Source organism: Cotesia typhae, unplaced genomic scaffold (genome assembly GCF_013202065.1).
Source record: "Cotesia typhae breed Kobodo isofemale line unplaced genomic scaffold, CoteBio_Ctyphae contig_20, whole genome shotgun sequence".
NCBI classification, from domain to species: Eukaryota; Metazoa; Arthropoda; class Insecta; order Hymenoptera; family Braconidae; genus Cotesia; species Cotesia typhae.
Window position 1 is genome coordinate 6,128,437 of NW_027423725.1, and position 23,021 is coordinate 6,151,457.

A 23,021-nucleotide genomic window follows, 5' to 3' on the forward strand; every position below is an offset into this window, starting at 1 on the left:
CTTCCATCGATTATATATTATTTATTGATTTTATAGGCCAAATATTCACAGGATGTGACAGTTGCATAATGATCTGGAGGTCTGTTCTTCTGATACTTTTCATTATAGTACACGCAATTAAGACATTTTTTGACAGGGTTTGTATATGTATTTGTAAGATGATCACCGGCGCAAATTAGACATTTGGCAGCATTTACACATTTTTTGTGGTTATGATTAGATCTGGCACATTTGAAGCAGAGATTAAAATTAAAATAATCAAACACTTTGCATCGTTGATGACCAATATACATTTTGAATCCGTCATTTTTAATTGAAGGTATGACTCCGATGTAATTTCCATAATTAAAGTACGTTTACCCACAGAGTTAGTATAATCACCAATTACATTAAAGGCACCATCTAAATCAAGAAGATTCCTATTGTATATGTCCTCACAGAGATCTTCTTTACTTGAGTCATTATCAATATTTACAACTTTTATTCTAGGTAGTTTCAGATGCTCTAATTCAACACTAAATTCACAGCCCAATTTTTCACGTAAGACAGATTTGGTTCGGGATACATCATCAGCATTTTTACACTTTATCGATACTAATCCATCATTGTTTTTTTTAACATTATTTATGGGAATAGATATATCACTAGTGAGTTTTTGTTTGACTTTGTCAAGCATTTCCTGATTGTTGTTGTTTTTGGCCTTTACGAAAATACTAGGAACTTTTTCAGATTTTTTAATTACACTAGCATAGGAAAGTTTAGGACAGCTGTCATGACACACCAGAGTTTCAAGTAGCTTGTTTCTTGCTTGGATTTCAGAGTTTCATTGCCTAAGCAACTCATTTTCCATCCTTAAAGTAGTTACTTCATCTAAATGAAGTTCAGATACTTCAGAGAGATTTTTCGATATATTTGCCGATAAATTGTGACATAATTCAGTCCTCAATTCTTCTTTTTGAAATTGTTTAATTTGAGGGATGATTTTCCTGGCATTCTCATCCAGTGTATTGATATCGTAGTCGGATTTGGAGGTTAGATTGTCTTGATGATGTTCAGGACAGATAACTAGCATTTCACTTATGTAACGTCCCTTAGAATATTTATTAAAGTCACCTTCATGGTATACATTTTCACAAATTAAACATATAACAATTTTAGGTACTTTCAAATTAGGATGACACTTGAAAACGTTGCACGTGTTTTCCAATTGACTTTCAGTCTCGGCCATCTTGGAAATTCCGAATTTTTTTCCATGATTTCATTTCATTCCATTTCCCAATTTAAAATCCGATTAACTAGTTTTCCCTAAATCCATTTATTTTAATTTTTTCTCATCCAAATTTCTTAATTAAAATTCTTAACTAATTTATTGCCGTGGTCTTAATAATACAACGGTAAATATTTAATAGCAAGAGGTCTTCGTATCTTGAATAAGTAGATTAAAATCTGACGACACAGTGTTCGTTACGTCCGATAATTAACAAATTTATTTTTCATTAATTCACTTTTGTCAGATTTATTTTCGCCAGAATTTTGTAAATTTATCTTACGAAATTATTTTTAATTTTGTTCAAATTTGTGACAGGGAATTTGAATTCCCGCGCGGGGCTAGTGTCACTGTTATCTTGTCGCGGTGAGTAGGGACTACTCCGTACCTTCTGAGCGTGAGTAGCTAGTTGTAAGACTCGTCACCGGGTCGTACGGATCGCTAAGTCCCCACCGCTGTTTCCCAGAAAATCTAAGCGGGAACGAGATAAGGGGAAAATTCGAGAACCTGAGAGAGAGGTTATAAAAGAGCCGGCGAAGACCAAAAACAACCCCTTTTTGGCGGACGAGACTTGTGGTAGTACAGTGCCCAGTGATTTACCATCAAAATAACGTAAGTAGAAATTTGCTCGAGGCTTCACGAAAGGGGAACGAAGCGAGCTGTTATATTCTAATTCATTGTTAAAAATTTCATCCAGTCAGGCCTTTAGGCTGACGAATTTATAATTGATCCATTATTTATTTATCGGCTTTTACAGATATAATTTGTACGAGAGATAATTGAGGTCGAGGAGACAAGGAAAGAATTGACGGACTCGAGAAGCTGAGGAAAGTTGCTATTCGCAAAATTTTACTTGCTCGGGATAATTCCATCGTCGACAGAATTAATTGGAACTTCAGGTAAATTGGTTATTCAGGCCATTCTAATCGTCATTAGGCCGAATTATCCAATCTAAGTTTTTATTGAGAATAAATATAATCGTCTCGGGTAGTCTTTACGTATTAGCAAATTCCAATCGAGTTAAGTTCGTCAAGGTCATTTAGAAATTAAGAATAATTATCAAATAACTGTCATCAAGAAATTAATTAAAATAAATTCGGTCTTTTTGTTATAAATATTCAAAATTAGTTGACAATTAGTTTAGTAAACTTGGTAAATTCGAAAAGTACGTAGTTTAGAATAGAGGTCATTTACAGTTATGTGTTAAGTTCTTGAAAATTGTGGAAGTATAAATTAAGGCCGTTTGGCTAAATTTAATGAAACAATTTTAATTATTTCGTTTGATGAAATTTTGGAATTAGTAAATTATTAAAGGAAAATTGTCAAAAGATATTTAGTGAAATTTAATTGAAAAACTTTGATAGAATTTTGGAAGTAAGAAATTAATAATTTAGAAAACCGACAAGTGTTAAATTTTGTGAGATAGAAAAATTTTGTATTGAGAATTGTTAGAAAAATTTAATTGTTAATTGGAATTAAAATTGAGAGAATTAGCACATCGAGTAAAAGTTAGAAAATTTGAGTTAGCGTCCGGTGGACGATTTTGTATGGAATTAGGGAGTTAGGGAATTAGGGAATTAGGGAAACCGCTGCGTAGACGCCCGAGTCGGGGGCGCAGTCGGGAATAGGTTTTAATCGGTATTCCGTCAGGTTGACGAGGTAAATAATGTTAATTGGTATTCCGTCAGGTTGACGAGGTAATTAGTTGGTATTTTATGGTATTCCGTCAGGTTGACGAGGAAATTACGATATTGAGATATTCCGTCGGAGTGACGAGGTTGAATAATTGGTAAATTAGTTATAGAAAAAAATTGGCAAGGGCCAACGTAGGTGAGAGGTTCTCATAATTAAGTTAGTTTTAAGGAGATTGTTAAGTTTGTGGAGTTGGTTAATAAATCAGTTTAATTTTTATAAATAAATTTTCTCAGTCTTATTTACAGCCTTTCTCGGACTTCTCACGACCCTGTCCTTTCCTTCTCATGCTCCTCCGGTTTCTAAGACACCGTGTCTAAAATCCCAGTGGCGCCCTTTCTAAAGAGGAAAGGGGTAGCTAACTGGACCTGGGCTAAAACCCCACGGTTACAAATTATTTTGTCAGAATTTACGAACTAATTTACTTGATATTAATTTCTGAATTAAGAATTTGTCAATTGATTTTATTTGATATAGTATTGACTAGATTATTTTACTTGTCCCTGAACAGCTGAGTTGATTTTATTTCGACTAAATTAGTTTATTTTACTTTGTAACAGTTCTACCTGCTCAGGTTAGCCCCTAATCAATTGAAAAATAAACTAACAAAATTATCAACAACAATAATTATCAGGGCGCCACCAGGATTTTTTATCACGGTTCCTGGAACCGGTCCAGAGCTGAGAAATCTTTTTTTCTTAGGGTAGAGAGAGTAGAGGAAGGTGCTGTTGAAGAATAAATAATTAATTAACAGTCTGATCAGTTTTATTAACAATAAAATTTGACAAAAGAAGTACTTATCGAAGATTAATTAATTTTCACTCACACACTCACACTATAATTTATTAAATCTTATTAACTATAGCCTAACTAACGGCTAACCAGAACTATTTAGTTACTCTGCACAAAGACAACAGTGTGACAGAGATCGTCTAGCCTAACTAACGGCTAACCAGGACCAACTTAACACTATTAACACTCTCTATCACACATGGCCCACAGTAATCTTCACACACATAACCCACACTTGTAATGATTTTATTTTATTAATTTTACTTTAACAAAATTGATTATAATTAAATTTATTTAAAAATATTAATTTAATTATTCAATCATTAGTATTTAGTGAAACAATAATTTTAAATTAATAATCAAATTCCAAAATAGCTTTGAGCTAACTATTACAATTATTCAAATTCCGATTGCCAATTTTAATTCTGTATTAAAATATTAAATAGATTAGAATTATTAGATTAGATTAAAATTCCTGACTACTTTACTATCATGGTCTTAACATGACGACAATAATTTATTAAAACAAATGGTCTTAATGTCTTAAATTAATAAATTAAAATTATACAGACAGAGGTCTTAATATTCTGTCGAAACATAAATTATTCAATCCGAGAATTATTTTTGATGATTATCTTAATCTAAATAATTTTTAATAACCCAGTTGAAAATTGTAAACATAAAATTAATGATGAAAATTAATTAATTCTAACCGAATTTTCCTATGAAATTTTCAACACGAAATAACTAATTTCTTGGACTTAATGTCCACGCTATTAATTTTTAATTTTTAACGAAATTTAATTTATTTAATTCACGGACTTAATCCCAAAATAAATTGTCACTTGATAAAATAATTTTACAATATAAAATAATTTCAACAAATAATTCCTAATAAAATATTCGATAATTTCCAAATAGTTTTATAAATTATAAAAATCGACAAAAGTCGAAACCTTCAATTTTGTTAGCTAGAACATTCGCTAGTTTAGTTGTCTTTAACTTTGGGTGTTTGGAATTTACTGCGACACAAAATATATCGACGCTCGACCAAAAGTTCCACGAGTAAAATGCTTGTGGATTAATTCTCAAGCAACAAAATTAATCACTTTCTTGAGTTAATTGTTATAAAATTATAACAATTAATTAACGAATTTTGTAGATGTTAATTAATTTAATTGATAAATTTTAGTTAGTTAAAAATTCTCCCGAAGAATGTAGAAAGAATTGTAACAGGGTAAAATTACCCTAAATCGATAAGTCACCAGATATCGATAACTATTCGAAATAGCACTGGTGCGTCTCGATCTTCGGGCCTAAGGGGAGAATAGGAGGGGGTAGTTTTGGGTTAAAATAGGTGAGCCGTGCAGTGGAAAAGGGAGAAGTAGTGTGACCGTCAGACTGAGTGCCTTGGAAATCGAGAAGGACCGATCCCCGGAGTAGTGACTAGACGAAGGAAGCCAACTACAACTAGGACTTCATCCTCAATAAGAGAGTTAGATCATCATTTTATTCGTCAAGGTATTAATTATTACTCTGTGGGAAAGAAGTGGACCGCGGTTTACCCAATACCCAGTTACTTCTTCTAATTAATTATCAATTGGATCGTTTAATCGACGATTATTTTATTAATCAATAATAGTTGAACATTTGCTAGTTTTGGATTGCGTGATTTTCCTGGGGGCTTATACCCGAGAATCACTCAATCGACCTTGCGGGAAAAATTTAACAACTAAAAATTTATCAATTAATTAATTAACATCTGAAAAATTCGTTAAATTTATTGTTATAATTTCTATAACAATTAACTTAAGAAAAATTGTTTGATTTTGTCGCTTGAAAAATAATCGACAAACTTTTATTCGTGGAATTTTTGGTCGAGCGTCAGTACATTTTGTGTTGCAGTAAATTCCAACACCCAAGGTCAAAGACAACTAAGCTAGCGAATGTTCTAGCAAATAAATTTGAATGCTTCGACTCGTGTCGATTTTTTTTTTTCATAATTGATAAAACTACTAGAAAATTATTAAGAATATTTTATTAAGAATTAATTACTGAAAATATTTTATTGTAAAACTATTTTATTTATTAGTTATAAATTAATTGATTTTGGGGATTAAGTCCGTGAATTAATTGAATTAAATTTTTATTCCAAATTAATAATTATCGGCGTGGACATTAAGTCCAAGAAATTAGTTATTTTGGGTTGAAAAATTCACAGGAAAAGTTAGTTACAATTAATTAATTTACAACAATAATGTTATGTTAATAATTTTGAACTTGATTGTAAAAATTATATCGTGATTAATTTAATTAGCAAAAGTTAATTCAAGGTATTAAGCCTCTTGTTCTAAATAATTATTGTTATATTATTAAGACCATGACAATGAGTTAATTAGGAATTTTAATTTATTTAATATTTTAATACAGAATTAAATATTACAATCGGAATTTGAAAATTGTAGTAGTTAGCTCAAGCTATTTTGGAATTTGATTGTAAATTTGGAATTATTGTTTCACTAATTACTAATGATTGAATAATTAAATTAAATTGTTTAACTCAAATTAATTAGAGTCAATGTTGTTAAAATAAAATTTATAAAATAAAAATTCATTATAAGTGTGGGTATGTGTGTGAAGAATTGTACGGGTAATGTGTGATAGAGTGTTAATAGTGTTAAGTTTGGTAGTCCGGTGGACTTAATTTTAAATTATAAAAGTGTGGAAAGTTAGTTCGTTTTGGTAGTCCGGTGGACTTGTAATTTTAAGCTTAGTTGTAGGACAGGTGTGGGAGACCGTTTGTTAAAAAAAGCCCATTAGGTTAAGGATAGGTGTGGGAGACCGTTTGTTAGAAAAAGCCCGTCTAGTCATCGTATCGTCGTTGGAAAGGTTCGTCTGTAAATATTGTTTATTTCGCAGTTATTCTCCGCTTCGTAAATAATAAGTTAATTATAGTGTGTGAGTAAGAGTGAGTAAGAGTGTGTGAGTGAGCGCTTAAATTGTTAAATTTGTTATTTTATTGTTAATAAATATCGATATATTGTTAATTAAGTATTTATTCTTCAACAGCACCTTCCTCCACTCTCTTTACCCTAAGAATAAGATTTCTCAGCTCTGGACCGGTTCCAGAAACCGTGATTAAAAATCGCGGTGGCGCCCTGATAATTATATTGTTTGTTAGTTTTATTGTTTATTTATAAAATTGATTAGGGGCCAACCTGAGCAGGTAAAACTGTTACAGAATTTATCCCTCAAGGTCGATTGAGTGACTCTCGGGTATAAGCCTTCATGAAAATCACTCAATCCAAACTAGCAAATGTTGAACTATTATTTATTTATAAAATTTATGTAAAAAAAAAGGAGAAAAGGTAAAGTAGACCGAGTGTAAACCGCGGTCCACTTTCCGCCCACGAAATAAAATTTGGTACCTTAATTTACTCGACGAAAATCCCAAAACTTTCTGATCTGGCAATTATTTTTGGAGAGAAAGTCCGTCTCGAGCTCCAAATTTATCTTCTGGGTATTCGGTTCCAATTTTATAAAGTTTCCCGTAAATTCAAATTAATTAATATTTTGCCAGATAATTAATATGAGAATATTATTAGGCTTTTATCGCAGCGTTCCAATTGAACGTGCGAAAAAATAATTACTTTTTTTGATGATGATTTCGACCGATGTGGTCGGTCACTCAACCTCTTCTGGTTGTCACATTCGCCGGCTCTCGTTCACTTACCTATTTCAACGCCCTCTTAATTACTAAAAAGGGTCCCGAAGATCGGGGCGCGCCAGTGCTGAGTCGAATAATTATCGCTCTCTGGTGAGTTACCGATGAAGGGTAAATTTACCCTGTTACAACTTTCTTTTGTGTTACTTGAAAACTTAGAATTTATTTTATCTTATTTTATTTTGTTTGAGAATTGGGGATTATATTTCACTTTACAATGCATTGAGATTTTAGTCTCGACCTTGTATGTCCTCTGTTCGGCGTTTCATGCGCGAGACAAGATGGTTAACTCTCTCCCAAACGTTTGTCGATTTTTTTCCCACACGAAATTTACAAGTGTTTGATTTTCTACTTTTATCTAAATAATCTTAAAAATAACACCCATTTTAACAATTATTTTCCGATTCTAACTTTTACTTTTGTTATATTTTACACAATTAAAATTTATTCCAAATAATTCATTAAACTATTTATTGACTTTAATATAATTTTATTTCTGACGATTTTACTAAAACTTTTGACTGAAATATTTTAATGATTTTAATTTCTACAAATTTAAGCTGATTTTACTCAGACTCAATTACCAGAGAAAAATTTTTCACGTGACACCAAAATCATAAATGAACAAACTAATATAATTCCCAGTAAAATTAATCCAGACTCTGCCGACGTGTTTAATTAATAAGTCGAAATCATTCCTGGTATAACTAATTAAATATTTGGTAATTAAATTCTGACTTGTTCTTGATTTTATTCTTAATTTTGTTCTGACTTTTATTCGGTCTTAATTCTAAATATTTTAACTCTTCCAAAATTTGTTGGTGCGTTTCTTTCTTCCTTTGCTCTCCACATTCTCACTACGCCGACACCTCCACCTTGGGGACGCACTTACTAGTCTCGAACTATGCCTACGAGGGCTTTAGATTACAGCGCACTGTGGTTCGTCGATAATTAAATGAGTGCGGATTAAAGGGCGATCTGTTACAACATCATCAACTACACCGTAGAAATAGAACAAAAAACTGCTCAATGACGTGACTTTGTACAAACCCAGAACTGTTAGGTGACATAATTTACTACACAGTTAGAAAAAAATCTACTGCATAGTTTGAATAACCAATCGAATTGTTGATAAACCAATGACAAAATAATTGACCAATGAGATTATCGAGTAACAGGGGTAAAATCCAGAGATCGGGTTCTAAAAGGCTGAGTTGACTTTTAGAATCATCATTCAGTTACTCCTCGTTGTCGAGAACAGTAAAAATAGAGATTATTCTAGACGTTCAAGGATTCAGAGAACCTGCTAATCGCTTCATTGTCAAGAAGTTGGCCTTACTAACAATTCAAAAGTTATGGATCCAAAATTTACTTGATTGTAATAATAAAATTGTGATCGATCGTGATCACAAATTTCAAATGTCCATCTCTGAAAAGCATGGAAATATATAATAATCATTTTTGTAATTATCATGATTGGTTACCTGGTTTATGTGCTTTGTAAAATGTAAAAAATTTTAAAGATTAGTTTTTAAGCAGTCAATAAATTTGAAAATGTAAATTTAATTGTGATAATTTATTTATAACCTTCAAGAATTTTAAGTTTAGTAATAAATACCTAATTTATGACTGATATTTAATAATATTAATTCCCGTGAGATGAACATGATGCAGGAACTATGCTGAGTTCAGTATAGTAGAATCAAAAATTAACTTAATACTATAAGATTAAATAAAAAGCATGGTATTAATTAGAGAATTTTTTGATTTAGATAGTTCTCTTATTATTATTTACGTCAAGAGTAGAATTAAATTCGAATTTATTTTATTTTCCATCATGATAACGCATAAATAAAGGGTTTGATTCCGATAAATCATTCAACATCTTCATAACACCATCACCTTTCAATGATACTGCTGCTCGAGCTGGTAAACACATAGCGAACCCATCGTCAATATTTGCAACAATCCTCGATCCATACTGCGTTGAGACTTGTTTTAACCCATTGATTTTGTAGTCTCTATTAAACTCAAACTCTTTCATTTTCTTGACAGGTAGTCCTCCTACCAAACAATTAACCTCATTCAGTTTAGAATGATCCATGTTTGTAAGCTGTAAAATGTTATTAATTGAAAATTTATTAGTTGATTGATAAGGCAATTGAAAATTGATTAATGATAACTTACACTTGATGGTGAGAGATGAACTTTTGATGTACTCGTACTTCAATAAAAATTTTAGTCACCGAGAGCTCGTACTTCACTAGAGACGTGTACTTCATTTTTGTGAAGTTCACTCTCGGTGAGCTACGTATATAGACAGAAAATACTGCGCAGTTACCCCCATTCCTCTATCTCAAAACCGGTTTGATGACATCATCTACTGCGCAGTTTCCCAACTCCTCTACTAAAAAACGGTTTGATGACGTCATGTACTACGCATCAGAAATGGAACAAAGAAAACTGTGTAATTACACGAACTTGAACAGGCTCAGACCTGTTTAGTGGTAGACAAAGCTCGACAGATGACGTATCTTCTCGCATGTACTTCTCATACATACAATTTAAATATATTAATCTTTTCAGAATGTAAACAATGAAATGAACCTGTGATCTAAGCAACGATAGTTGATGCTGAGATCACAGGTGCATTTTTTAACAAAAATGGCAGAAATCAGATTCAAAATTAAAAATGAAAGTAATCAGACTCAAATTAGTGAACTCAAATTCATAATTGCGGATTCACTAATTTAAGATTGTATTGAAAAAGTGTCAGTGTTCACAAAATTATGAAAATATTGAGAATGACATAAATCATGGAAAACTCATTTTTATCTGAATGTTATCTAAGTAATATGACAAACTCATCTGAAGCTACCATTTCTGATAATAAATTCAGTAAAACAGATGCTATAAAACAAGTTATTTAGAGTGTTAAAGATCAGATTGAATCTGGTATTTTTCACGATGTCGACATGAATGACAATAGTATATAATCTAGTGTAATTTTTATAGGGTTTCCGATCCAAAAACTTCAAAGCCGCGTACTTCATCTCCATGTATTTGACTATGATCGCTTTTCAAGAGATGATTCCATTGGAGAAATATTTCTACCACTCTGCCAGGTAAATAAATTTCTGAGTTCTATAATCAAGTTCCAGTTATACTGTACATGTTTTTCGAGGTGAGTTTTCGGAAACAAGATTGAGAAACTCATTCCCTTGAATCTGAAAGTTGAGCATTTATAAGCGATACTTCAAGGGTAAGTATTTTCGCATAATTCAAAAGTTCCTCTTCAGAATAGCAAGATTAAAAGTAAGGAAACCCACTGAATGAAGTTCGAATCATTTAAAGCCTCTCAGAATTGCTTTTCATTATGTGAACTTAGAAATAATTTTCGAAATTGCCAGTTCGAAAATATGCTAATTTTTTTTTTGTATAGAGATTCGAAAAAAATCACCCAAAGATACCGCTATCATTGAAGAATGATGGTCGGTAGTGTGTGATGCTTACCCACTAAAATACAGCTGCTTCGGAAACCGTATGATAGGCGCAGGCAACCCTGAGAGCGCCTCGCCACGGCATTGCTGCCATTTTCCGCCGGTGGGTCTTCTGCTTTTATATTTCGGACCATATCATCACTCCATAAAGCAGTACTGAATGGACTCTTTCCAAAAGAACTCTTCTTTTTTTAGTTTGTGGTCGCATCGTGTTGACCATGATCCTTGATAGGTTAGATACTGTCTTGCTGGCTTTTCTGCATACACCATCGAGGTGTTCGCGGAATAATAGTTTCTCGTCTATCATTACCCCTAGATAGCGCAGAGCGCTTGTTGACGTCAGCGCTGTTCCTTCCATGTCCACGGCGAATGGTTTCGGGAATCATTTTTGACGAGTCAGAATGACCATTTCGGTTTTGTGCGTGGCGAATTTCAAATTGTGTTTATCAAGCCAAGTTTCGACGGCATCAATAGTTTCGCGACCTAATAGTTCTGTCTCCTCAGCGCTCTTTGCTACTATCGTGGTCGCAATGTCTTTGGCAATGCCCGTGAGCTCTACTTGTTTCGGCAACGAGATTTCTAGGAGCTCGTTGTAGTCTGCGTTCCATAATTCAGGTCTCATATTTAAACCTTGAGGAACGCCCGCTGTTATATCGTGTTCCTGTAGACCTTCCGTGGTTTCTGTGATCAATGTCCTTTTGTCGAGATAGTTATCAATTATTGCTGAATTCTTTGGCTTTGTGTCGAGTTTGCACTTTAAGGCATCTAAAATATCTCCCCAATTTGCGCTGTTGAAAGCGTTTTTGATGTCTAGCGTGAGGAGGAGACACCTTGCGAGCTTTGAGGCTACATGTCTATGCTTCTGTTGCAGTCTCTATGACCTTTTGGATCGCGCTAACTGTGGATCGTTCTTTCCAAAAACCATGTTAGTTAGTGGCAAACCTCCGGCACGATCGATGTCGTTGCAAAGTCTTCCTTGTATGAGTTTCTCGAACAGTTTTCCAGCAATGTCCAATATGCAGAATTGTCTAAACGACGAATGTGTTACAGGGTTTTCTTTATCTTTGTCTAAGAGGACCAATCTCTGCCGCTTCCAGACTGTGGGAAACGTGTCAGACATGCATTATAGGCGTTCAGGATTAAATCTGGATATTCCAAGGCTATAATCTTTATGAATAATGTCGGGATGCCGTTTAGTCCGGGTGCTTTCTCTGTTTTGAAGGTCTTAGCCATGTCCTGCAGTTTTTTAGCTATAAAGGGTGTTTCTACGCCGTTTTGTGCAAAGTGCTTTTTTTCCTGCGGCGGAGGTTTAGGGAACAGCTCCGCTACGATGCTGTTCATTAAGGCAGGAGACTTTGGCGCTTCTGGTGAGGGCTTTCCGAGTCGTTTAATGACAATTTGATAGGCTTTACCCCAGATGTCCTTGTCGAGATCATAACAGATCTCTTGCCTCAAACAAGTCCTCGTTTTGGGAGAGTTTCGCAGCTCTCGTTGAGCGGCGACGTAGCTCATAGCATCTTTTGCGAAGTTCCGCTATGTCTGATGACCACGAGTACGCCGGCCTATGGAAGCCCTGATTTTTCTGCCGCGGTATACAGGCGTCACATGAGGCAGCAATTTCTTTCATTGTATTTAGCATTGTTTTTTCAGTCTCGCTGCAGATATTTGGAAATCGGATTGTTCTGAAGGGTAGACCAGCTTCGTTGTGGTAGTTCTAGTGTTGAGCACTATAAGGTCATGTCTTGCTGCGAAGTCTGCTACTTAGTTTCCTCTAGTGTCAGAAAATGCAGCACCCCATTTAGCCGATTTGGCGTTCGAATCGCTAGTTACGATGATTTCACCGTCGATCTTACCGATGGTGTCCTCTATAATTGCCAACTTCTGGCGAAACACACTAATCCCTTCGATGGGTAAAAGGTAGACGCTCATCAAATAGGTCGTGGGAGTCTTTATTCACACGAAGCCTCTTCGCTTCGTTGTTGTTGATGGTGAACTTCTTCTAGTTTACTATCCATATTGCTGCTGTGCCGGACTTATCAGCAAACTAAGTTTTACTTTCCATGTTTTGGTATTGCTCGGAAATAAAACAGACGTCTATTTCATCTTCAGAGACGTTCTGGCGTGGCGGGTTTTGCGCGAAAGCGCATCTATTCAGGTTGCATTGTAGTATGCGCGTCACTTCTGTCCTCTCGTGGCTTTAGCAAATGCTGTGCGGAATGCCTTGCAAGCTCCGGTGTCAGAAATATGGCATAAACCATCTTGAGCATCTTTGTCCGGAGTACATAAGAAGAAACATTGTTTCTCTGTGCAGTTTTCGGTTCTCTCTGTTACATTTGTAGTAGCACCCGCTTCTGTGTGGTCCCAACACACTGACGTGTTTGGTATCCAAAACCAGGACATTTAGAGCAGCGCGTTACTTTTGTAATTGGACGTATACGGCAGTTAACGCAACCGATCTTTAAACGAGCCTTATCAAGGGCCCTTAGTTGCGCTGGCCTCGTCTATTTCGCAAAAGGCTGCCCGATTGCCTCGAGTTGTAGGTTTTGTCAGATTTACCCGCTTGATCTCCAGGCAGTTAGTGAATTCACGCTGAAATGCTTCACAATCGTAATCCTCGGTAGAGACTTCATCTAAATCAAGGATCTCGATCGTTGTTATTGGTGTTAGCGTCTTGACCGTACCAATATTATCAGTGGCTGACTTTACTGCGTCGGCGAAAGCCTTGCTATCTTTGGTCTTTCGAGCCATTTCAAGGCGAACGCCTCCGTGTTTCGTCTTGTTAAAAGACTTTAAATCTACACCAATCTCGACAGGGTTTACCGTGGCTTTGATTTCCTTTAGGATATCAGCATATATTTGGCCTTCTACTGGTTGGACAAAAACAGCCATAGTTCTTGTCTTATCTCTCCTCGGTTTCTTAGAACCACCCTTCCTTAGCTGGTTTTGAGTTTTAGAAGGGGGAGCAACTGTTTCGTGCTCTTTTTCCTTCTTCTTCCCATTTCGGTTAACTGTAGTCCAGATGTCCTTTCGGGCTGTCTTTTTCTGTTCTGGCTTGACTTTCACTGAAGAAAGGCTAGGTGTAGATAGTTGTGTCTTCCTGTTGTTGCTGTGGTGGTTTTTTTAAGAGTGACCAAGTGGCTGTCGTTTTTTGGTCAAACTCGGAGTGTGTGTGTGTGTGTATGTGTGTAAACCTGTTATAACTTTTGAACGGTTCAACCAATTTCATCGCGAGTGGCACTATTTAAAAGAGGTTAAACAAACTTAGATCTTAAATACAACTTGGACCGATTCGGACTAATAGATTTCAAGAAATTTCAAAAAAACGGTGAAAAAAATTTTTTTATAAAAATTTTCAATAGTTTTATAAGAGGAACGTTTAAACCATAATTATCGAATTGCAGCTAGGTTAGGATGAAAAACTAATTATAAACAAAAGTTTTCATTTACTATACTTTCATGTAAGCCGCAAGAGAGCTCCAAAAGTGAATTATGGAGTTCAATTTTTTATGCAGCGTTAAGAGTATTGACAGTCAGTCTGATAACCTTCTTCAGTGTATTTTACATGTCTTTCAAATAAACAAGCCGACATATTATACCGGGCATCTTCAGTTCTCGGGGCAGCAGGTCGTCAATGATGGGACTTAAATTATTAAGGAACTCGGAAAATGACTCTATCACACGCAATACGGTGAAACAATTTATGGAGAAAAAAACAAAATTTATGTATTTATTATTTAATATCAATGTCAAGCTAATATAGCCAAATAGCAAAAATATACAAGAAAAATAGTATAATAAAGTACACGTATACACAATGAAAATACAGAATTATAAATTTGAGATATAAAAAAAAATCTTCTTTGAACTCGGAATTCAATTATGATAAACACTTGGAAAGTAGAAATTTGAATACACTAGTCACAGAAATTAAGAGATAAACAAAAAATTCCAAATTTTCGGATAACTTTCAACGAGCAGTTACAGATATTGCACTTATTATGTTTTTGAGCACTTCGAGCTCAAAAATCTAATTTTCGTGTAGTTATCAGCTCTCCGAGCTCAAAAGTTTGACAGGAGTTCAATAATTCACTATTTTTGGAATTTTCAAATCGCAATAATTTTTGAATGGATCAACCGATTTTCATGCGGTTGGCGACATTCAACGCAGCTTTATCATCCTCATGAGTTATTTTCAGGTTTTAATTGATCGAACCGAAAACTTTCAGAGTAACCCCGAAAAAACACTTTTATCGGTTTTCTTTCGTTCACGACAACTCACGAACGAATCAACCGATTTCGACTGGACCGGCTGCGATTGACGCAGTTTTTGGATGTTAAAATCTGATTAGTTTTTGGAATTGATCGGTAGAGCCGTTTAAAAGTTATTCCAAAAAAAAACACTTTTCAAAAAAATTTTTTTTGGAGTTTTTTTATAATTTCTTATAATCTACTGGTCCGAATCAGTTCAAAATTTTAGAAAATCTAAGTTTGATCAAGCCCTTTCGAATGACACCAACCGCGATGAAATCGGTCAAGCCGTTCAAAAGTTATAAAAGGGTCACACACACACACACACACACACACACACACACACACACACACACACACACACGAACATCATCGCGGGAATAGTCAGGAAAGATTCCTAGGACCTCAAAACGTCAAGATCTGATGAGAACTCGATTTTCGAAAAACGGAGTGGAACCAATAATCTTTTTGAAAATTTTCAATTTTTTTAGCGGGAAGTTAAAAAGTTTGCCAAATTTTTTCTCGTCTTAAAAAAGATCTACGGGCCTCAAAAAATTTATTTCTACTGTTTTGCTCAAATTTTCTTTAAGAAAATTTTATGTCCTTCGATTTGACGAAATCAACAGGCCTGTCACATGATTTGGCGAGGAGTTATCGTCAGTCAAGCCGCGATGGTGTCTGCGCGGCTTTATGTGTGTGTGTGTGTGTGTATGTGTGTGTGTGTGTGTGTGTGTGTGTCTTATAATTTTTGAACGGCTTGACCGATTCTATCGTGGTCGACGCCAATCGAAAGGGCATGACTGAAGTTAGATCTTAAATATGGTTAAGACCGATTTGATCCTGTAGATTTTCAGAAATCTCAAAAAAACTACAAAAAAATTTTTTTCAACTGTGATTTTTTAGTAGATTTCATAGAAATCTAACTATTGTATTTGTCCTCATGTCGGAATTTTTGAAAAATTTTGCTATATCCTGATTCAGCTCGACGAGCTGAATCAGAAAATACATATGGTTCAAATGTTTATATATGTATGTATTTATATATATATACAGGGTGTCTCTGAAGTGGCGGGAGTAATTGTTGGGGTCGATAGAGAAAAAAATACTGAATCGAAAGTTCCTGAGCCAAAAATTTTTTTGGGCCATAGAATTTGAGTTATGAATTAAAAACGATAGCCAATCAGAAGCGCGCTATTCGAGAAATGAAAATGAGCGGGGAAGTAGAGGAGACGCGAGAGTGAGATGCTGCAATAGCAGCTTACTCGCTCACACAAAGCCGAGCATGAGAAGGGATTGTGACGCTATGAGCCGAGTACGTAAGTGTGAATGAGTGGATGTATGAGGTCGCAAGCGGACGGCTTAATGTATGAGTGTGTGTCCGTGTATCGCAGCATTATTGGAGGCGTTGTAACGCTGAATTAAAGCTAACCGGGTACTCTAAGACAGAGGAAAAATTTTAATTTTTATTTTTATTCGAAAAAATTTAATAAAAAAATAAAAAGGCCCAAGATTTAACCAGACCCACAGAAACGGAGAGTAAATTTTTAATTCTCATTTATTTTGCTGGGGATTATTTTCAAATACAAAAAAAAAAAAAAAAGGCTAAGATTCAACTGGAATCCAAAAGAGATGGATGAAAAAATTTTATTTTTATTTTTAATCAGCAAAATTATTTTTCTTTAAAAAAGAGCCCAATCTCGACTGGAGCAAGAAAAAATGATTGAAAAATTTTATATTATTAATTTTCAATCAACAAAATTATTATAAAAAAATAAATGGGCCCAAGTCTCAACCGGACCCAAACAAACGGATAAAAATTTTTATTACTTACTTAATTTGGTGGAAATTATTTTTAAAAACGAAGAAAATTCCCAAGACTCGATCGGACCCAAAAAAATAACAGTACAAAAATTTTTTCCTTATTTTCAATCAGCAAAATTGTTTCTTTTAAAAAAAGGCCCAATCTCGACTGGAGCAAAAAAAAATGATTAAAAAATTTTATTATTAATTTTCAATCAACAAAATTATTTAAAAAAAAAAATAGTCCGCAGACTCAACCGGACCCAAACAAACAGATAGATAGTTTTAATTACTTATTTATTTTGATGGGAATTATTTTAAAAAACGAAGAAAATCGCCCAAGACTCGATCGGACCCAAAAAAATAACAGTACAAAAATTTTTTCCTTATTTTCAATCAGCAAAATTGTTTCTTTTAAAAAAAGGCCCAATCTCGACTGGAGCAAAAAAAATGATTAAAAAATTTTATTATTAATTTTCAATCAACAAAATTATTTAAAAAAAAAAATAGTCCGCAGACTCAACCGGACCCAAACAAACAGATAGATAGTTTTAATTACTTATTTATTTTGATGGGAATTATTTTAAAAACGAAGAAAATCGCCCAAGACTCGACCGGACCCAAAAAAAAAAATAAATTGAAAAATTTTGTTTTCATTTTCAATCAGCCAAATTAATTTCTTTTCGAAACAAGGCCCAATCTCAAACAGACTAAGAGAAACTAATTAAAAAATTTTATTTTTATTATTAATCAAATATTATTTAAAAAAGAAAATAAGCCACAGACTTAACCGGACTTAAACAAACGGATAGAAAATTTTTATTACTTACTTAATTTGCTGGAAATTATCTTTAAAAACGAAAAAATGCCCAAGACTCCATCAGACCGAAAGGAGATGAATAAAAAAATTTTACTATTCATTTTTAATCATCATAATTAACTTTTTTATAATAAAAGGCTCAATTTCGACCGGACCCAGAAAAAATGATCCAAAAATTTTATTTTTATTGTTGATCATCAAAACTAATTAAAAAAACAAATGAGGCCCTAGACTCAACTGGACCCAAACAAACGGATAAATAATTTTTATTACTTATTTATTTTGCAGGAAATTATTTTTGAAAACGATAAAAATGCCCTAGACTCGACCAGACCCGAAATAAAATAAATTGAAAATCTTTGTTTTTCTATTTTTAATCAGCAAAATTATTTTCCTTTGAAAAAGGGCCTGATCTCGACTGGAGCAAGAAAAAATAATTGAAAAGTTTTATAATGAATTTTTAATCAACAAAATTTTTTAAAAAAGAAAATAGGCCCCAGACTTAACTGGACCCAAACAAACGGAAAGAAAACTTTTATTCCTGTTTTTTTGTTGGGAATTATTTTTCGAACAAAAAAAATTGCCCAAGACTCGACCGGACCCGAAAAAGATAAATCGAAAAATTTTATTTCTAAATATTAATTAACTAAATTATTAAGAAAAAAAAATAGACCCAAGACGCAGCAGGACCCAAATAAACGGATAGAAATTTTTTATTACTTGATCACCAAGATTAATTTTCCTTGAAAAGAAAGGCCCAATCTCAAACAGACTTCGAATAACTGATTGAAAAATTTTATTATCAATTATTAATTAACAACATTATTCTTAAAAAAAAATTAATAGGCCCCAGACTCAATCGGACCCAAACAAACGGATCGAAAACTTTTATTTCCCATTCATTTTGCTAGGAATTATTTTTAAAAACGAAAAAAATGCCCAAGACTCGACCAGAGCCAAGAATAGAAGAATGCAAAAAAATTTATTTTCTCTTTTCAATAACAAACAAAAATTTATTGAACAAAAATCAGCCTAATCTTGACAAGACGATAAAAAACTGATTGAAAAATTTATTATCAATTATTAATTGACAAAATTATTTCAAAAAAGAAAATAGGCCCCAGACTCAACCGGACCAAAACGAACAGATAGAAAATTTTTATTACTTATTTCTTATGCTCGGAATAATTTTTGAAAACAGAAGGAATTGCCCAAGACTCAACCGGACCCAACCAAACGGATGGAAAACTTTCATTTCTCATTTATTTTGCTGGGAATTATTCTGTAAAATAATTTTTCAATTAATCGTCAGGTAAAATGTCAAAAAATAAATTAAAACAAACATTGAACTCAAGTCCCAATAATTTTGATATTTTAATTAAAATTATTTTTTAATTAATTGACAGGTAAAATGTCAAATAAGGAATTGAAAAAAAAAAAATCGCTCTCGAGTCCTGATAATTTTGATATTATTATTAAAATTATTAATCACTTAATCAACAAGCGAAATGTCAAATGATAAATTAAAAAAAAAAATTGAACTCAAGTCCGAATAATTTTGATATTTTTAATAGAATTATCTATCAGTGAATTAACAGGTAGAATGTCAAATTATAAATTAAGAAAAAAATTGAACTCAAGTCCGAATAATTTTGATATTTTTATTAGAATTATCTATCAGTGAAATAACAGGTAGAGTGTCAAATTATAAATTAAGAAAAAAATTGAACTCAAGTCCGAATAATTTTGATATTTTTATTAGAATTATCTATCGGTGAATTAACAGGTAGAATGTCAAATTATAAATTAAGAAAAAAATTGAACTCAAGTCCATTGTTTGTCCGGTTGATTCTGGGCCCTATTTTTTTTTCAAAATAATTTCTCGATTAATAATAAAAATAAAATTTTTCAATCAGTTTCTTCTAGTCCGGTTGAGATTGGGCCTTTTTTGAAGAAACATGATTTTGGTGATTGAAAATAAGGAAAAAATTCTTTTAATTATTTTTTTGGGTCCGATCGAGTCTTGGGAATTTTCTTCGTTTTTAAAAATAATTTCCACCAAATTAAGTAAGTAATAAAAATTTTTATCCGTTTGTTTGGGTCCGGTTGAGACTTGGGCCCATTTATTTTTTTATAATAATTTTGTTGATTGAAAATTAATAATAAAATTTTTCAATCATTTTTTCTTGCTCCAGTCGAGATTGGGCTCTTTTTTAAAGAAAAATAATTTTGCTGATTAAAAATAAAAATAAAATTTTTTCATCCATCTCTTTTTGGATTCCAGTTGAATCTTAGCCTTTTTTTTTTTTGTATTTGAAAATAATCCCCAGCAAAATAAATGAGAATTAAAAATTTACTCTCCGTTTCTGTGGGTCTGGTTAAATCTTGGGCCTTTTTATTTTTTTTTATTAAATTTTTCGAATAAAAATAAAAATTAAAATTTTTTCCTCTGTCTTAGAGTACCCGGTTAGCTTTAATTCAGCGTTACAACGCCTCCAATAATGCTGCGATACACGGACACACACTCATACATTAAGCCGTCCGCTTGCGACCTCATACATCCACTCATTCACACTTACGTACTCGGCTCATAGCGTCACAATCCCCTCTCATGCTCGGCTTTGTGTGAGCGAGTAAGCTGCTATTGCAGCATCTCACTCTCGCGTCTCCTCTACTTCCCCGCTCATTTTCATTTCTCGAATAGCGCGCTTCTGATTGGCTATCGTTTTTAATTCATAACTCAAATTCTATGGCCCAAAAAAATTTTTGGCTCAGGAACTTTCGATTCAGTATTTTTTTCTCTATCGACCCCAACAATTACTCCCGCCACTTCAGAGACACCCTGTATATATATATATATATATATATATATATATATATATATATATATATATATATATGGGATATAACGCGGGCTTGTCAGCACGATACCGTCTACAATTCTTAACGGATCATAATGAAACTCAACATACTTAGTTTATGACTAATTACGAAGGTCGAGTTCAAATTTGAGCCTAATCGGTCGATTAGTTTAGAAATTACAGCATTTTAAAATTTTGAAAATTCGAAAATTGAGTATTTCTGCTATTTCTCCCTCGTGTAACTTTCGAAAACATTGAGATATTCGATCCTGGTCAAATGCATCTTAAAGCTGAGAAAATAAGCTTTAATTTACATGTTTACGCGTATTTTTAGCCCGACAAAATGTATCTGTTCTGGGATTATTTCAATGAAATTTTACTCTTGTAGTCGTTTTAGATGTTAAATAACACCCCTTGTCATTCTGCCATACTGATGTTAGTTAGTCAATAATTCGTTCAGTTATTACGCAGATTTCCACATCACCCAAGAGGTACTGTGTAATAAGATGCGTTCCCTTTCTTTAACGTGGCGGGTCCCCTGTAGGCCTTTACCACGTAGAGAGGAGGAAAGGAAGCAAAAATACAGCTCTAAACATAATGAATACTTTCTACATTAAATTTCATCGTAAGGTAGTTGTCGCAGAGAATCGCATTGTCCCAGAAAATTCTAAATTTTTTCTATCATTCTGATGCTGAAAGGTTTATTTTCCACTCTATTTTTAGGGATGAAAAAGTTACATTGCCGCCTGAGTAATGTACGCGTGTATTTTAATCATTGTGAAATAGGAGGGGAACATTAAATTAATTATAAACATAATGATTATGATAATTATTTTATTTTTTTTATACTTCACATGTGAATTTATATAGTTTATGAAATCTACTTCCATTTCGGCTGCCGAATGGCTTTTTTTTCAATTACTTTTAAACGGCTTGACCGATCAATTCCAAAAACTAATCAGCTCTTGACATTGAAAAACCACGTCGACCGCCATCAAGCCAGTGAAAATCGGTTGATTCGTTCGTGAATTATCGTTGACGAAAAAAATCGATAAAAAGTGTTTTTTTCGGATTACACTGAAATTTACGGTCTAACTAATCCGTGTTTGAACGTATATGATAGAATTTAAAAACTGCTTCGAATGCCGCTAACCGCGTGAAAATCGGTTCATTCATTCAAAAGTTATTGCGGTTTGAAAATTTAAAAAATAGTGATTTATTAAACCCCTATTAAACTTTTGAGCTCGGAGAGCTCAAAACTACATCAAAATTAGATTTTTGAACTTGAAGAGCTTAAAAACATAATAAGTGCAATTTCGAGCGCTTGATTACGAAAGAAGCGGAAAGTTGCAGGGATGGCCTTCAGGGTCAACCGTTTTTCTAATTCTTATTACTCCGTAGTATCAAAACTTTACATTTTTGAAAGTTTACTTTAAGTCCGACTTTCTTTGCCCAATCAGCTTCCGAGTTACTATCAGTCATGAGTTAATTTGCTGTGGCGTTCAATTGAGAGAATTTAACGTGAAGATAAGCATATTTGTCGTCGGCAAATAGGCCATGTTTCGAGCATTTTAGCTGTTTAGTTTCTCTATCTATAACAATCACAAAGAGAATCGGTCCCAGGATAGATCCTTATTTGATTATTATCAATACCACCCAAAAGTGGTATTGATAAAATTTGATGGATAGTTGTTCAGGTTGAGCGTTGATTGAGACCTACCAGTGAGATACGGCTGAAACCAATGAATGATTTCAATTGAAAAACCCATTTCTTATATGGTGATGAACGAGACTATGGATTTCAAGCAATCGAAAGGTCGTATAAAATCAAAGAGGATTAGGTAGTTTAGATCATCATTATCAATAGTTTCATGTAAATCATCAGTTTATGAATGATAATAAGCTGTTTTAGTGCTGTGATGTTTTCAAGAACCTGACTTATGCTCATCCAGAATGTAATTTGTTTCGAGATAGTTGACCAGCTGATTTACCACGATGCGTTTAACGACTAGTAAGATGAGATATGTTTGTTATCGGTCTAGTATCCGACATAGAATTTGGTGGATTGATCTTATTCAGTCGTATGATAAACTGACTTTGAAACATCTGGAAATGAGCCGGTGTTCAGTGAACAGTTAAAAATGGCCGCCAAAAATCATGATGTGCGTTAGATGCAATTTTAGTTATAATTCATCGGGGCTATTGCCTTTCAGTTTATGAAAAGCAATCTGAAGATTGTTCAAGACATCGACTATTTCAATTTGCGACCATTTGAAGGCACTGACATCTTTCCTAGCAGCAATATAAAGCAAAAGTA

General features: G+C 33.5%; 1 protein-coding gene across 3 annotated transcripts in view; it reads left to right on the plus strand.

The window, feature by feature from the left end:
• The window catches only part of Syt7 (Synaptotagmin 7), a 335,513-nt gene that overhangs the window by 166,615 nt on the left and 145,877 nt on the right, over positions 1-23,021 (plus strand). For all 3 annotated transcript variants that reach the window (XM_074259521.1, XM_074259520.1, XM_074259522.1), the window contains one exon: positions 10,491-10,600. In XM_074259521.1, the coding sequence (XP_074115622.1) occupies positions 10,491-10,600 (110 nt within the window). The remainder of the gene's footprint in view (positions 1-10,490; positions 10,601-23,021) is intronic.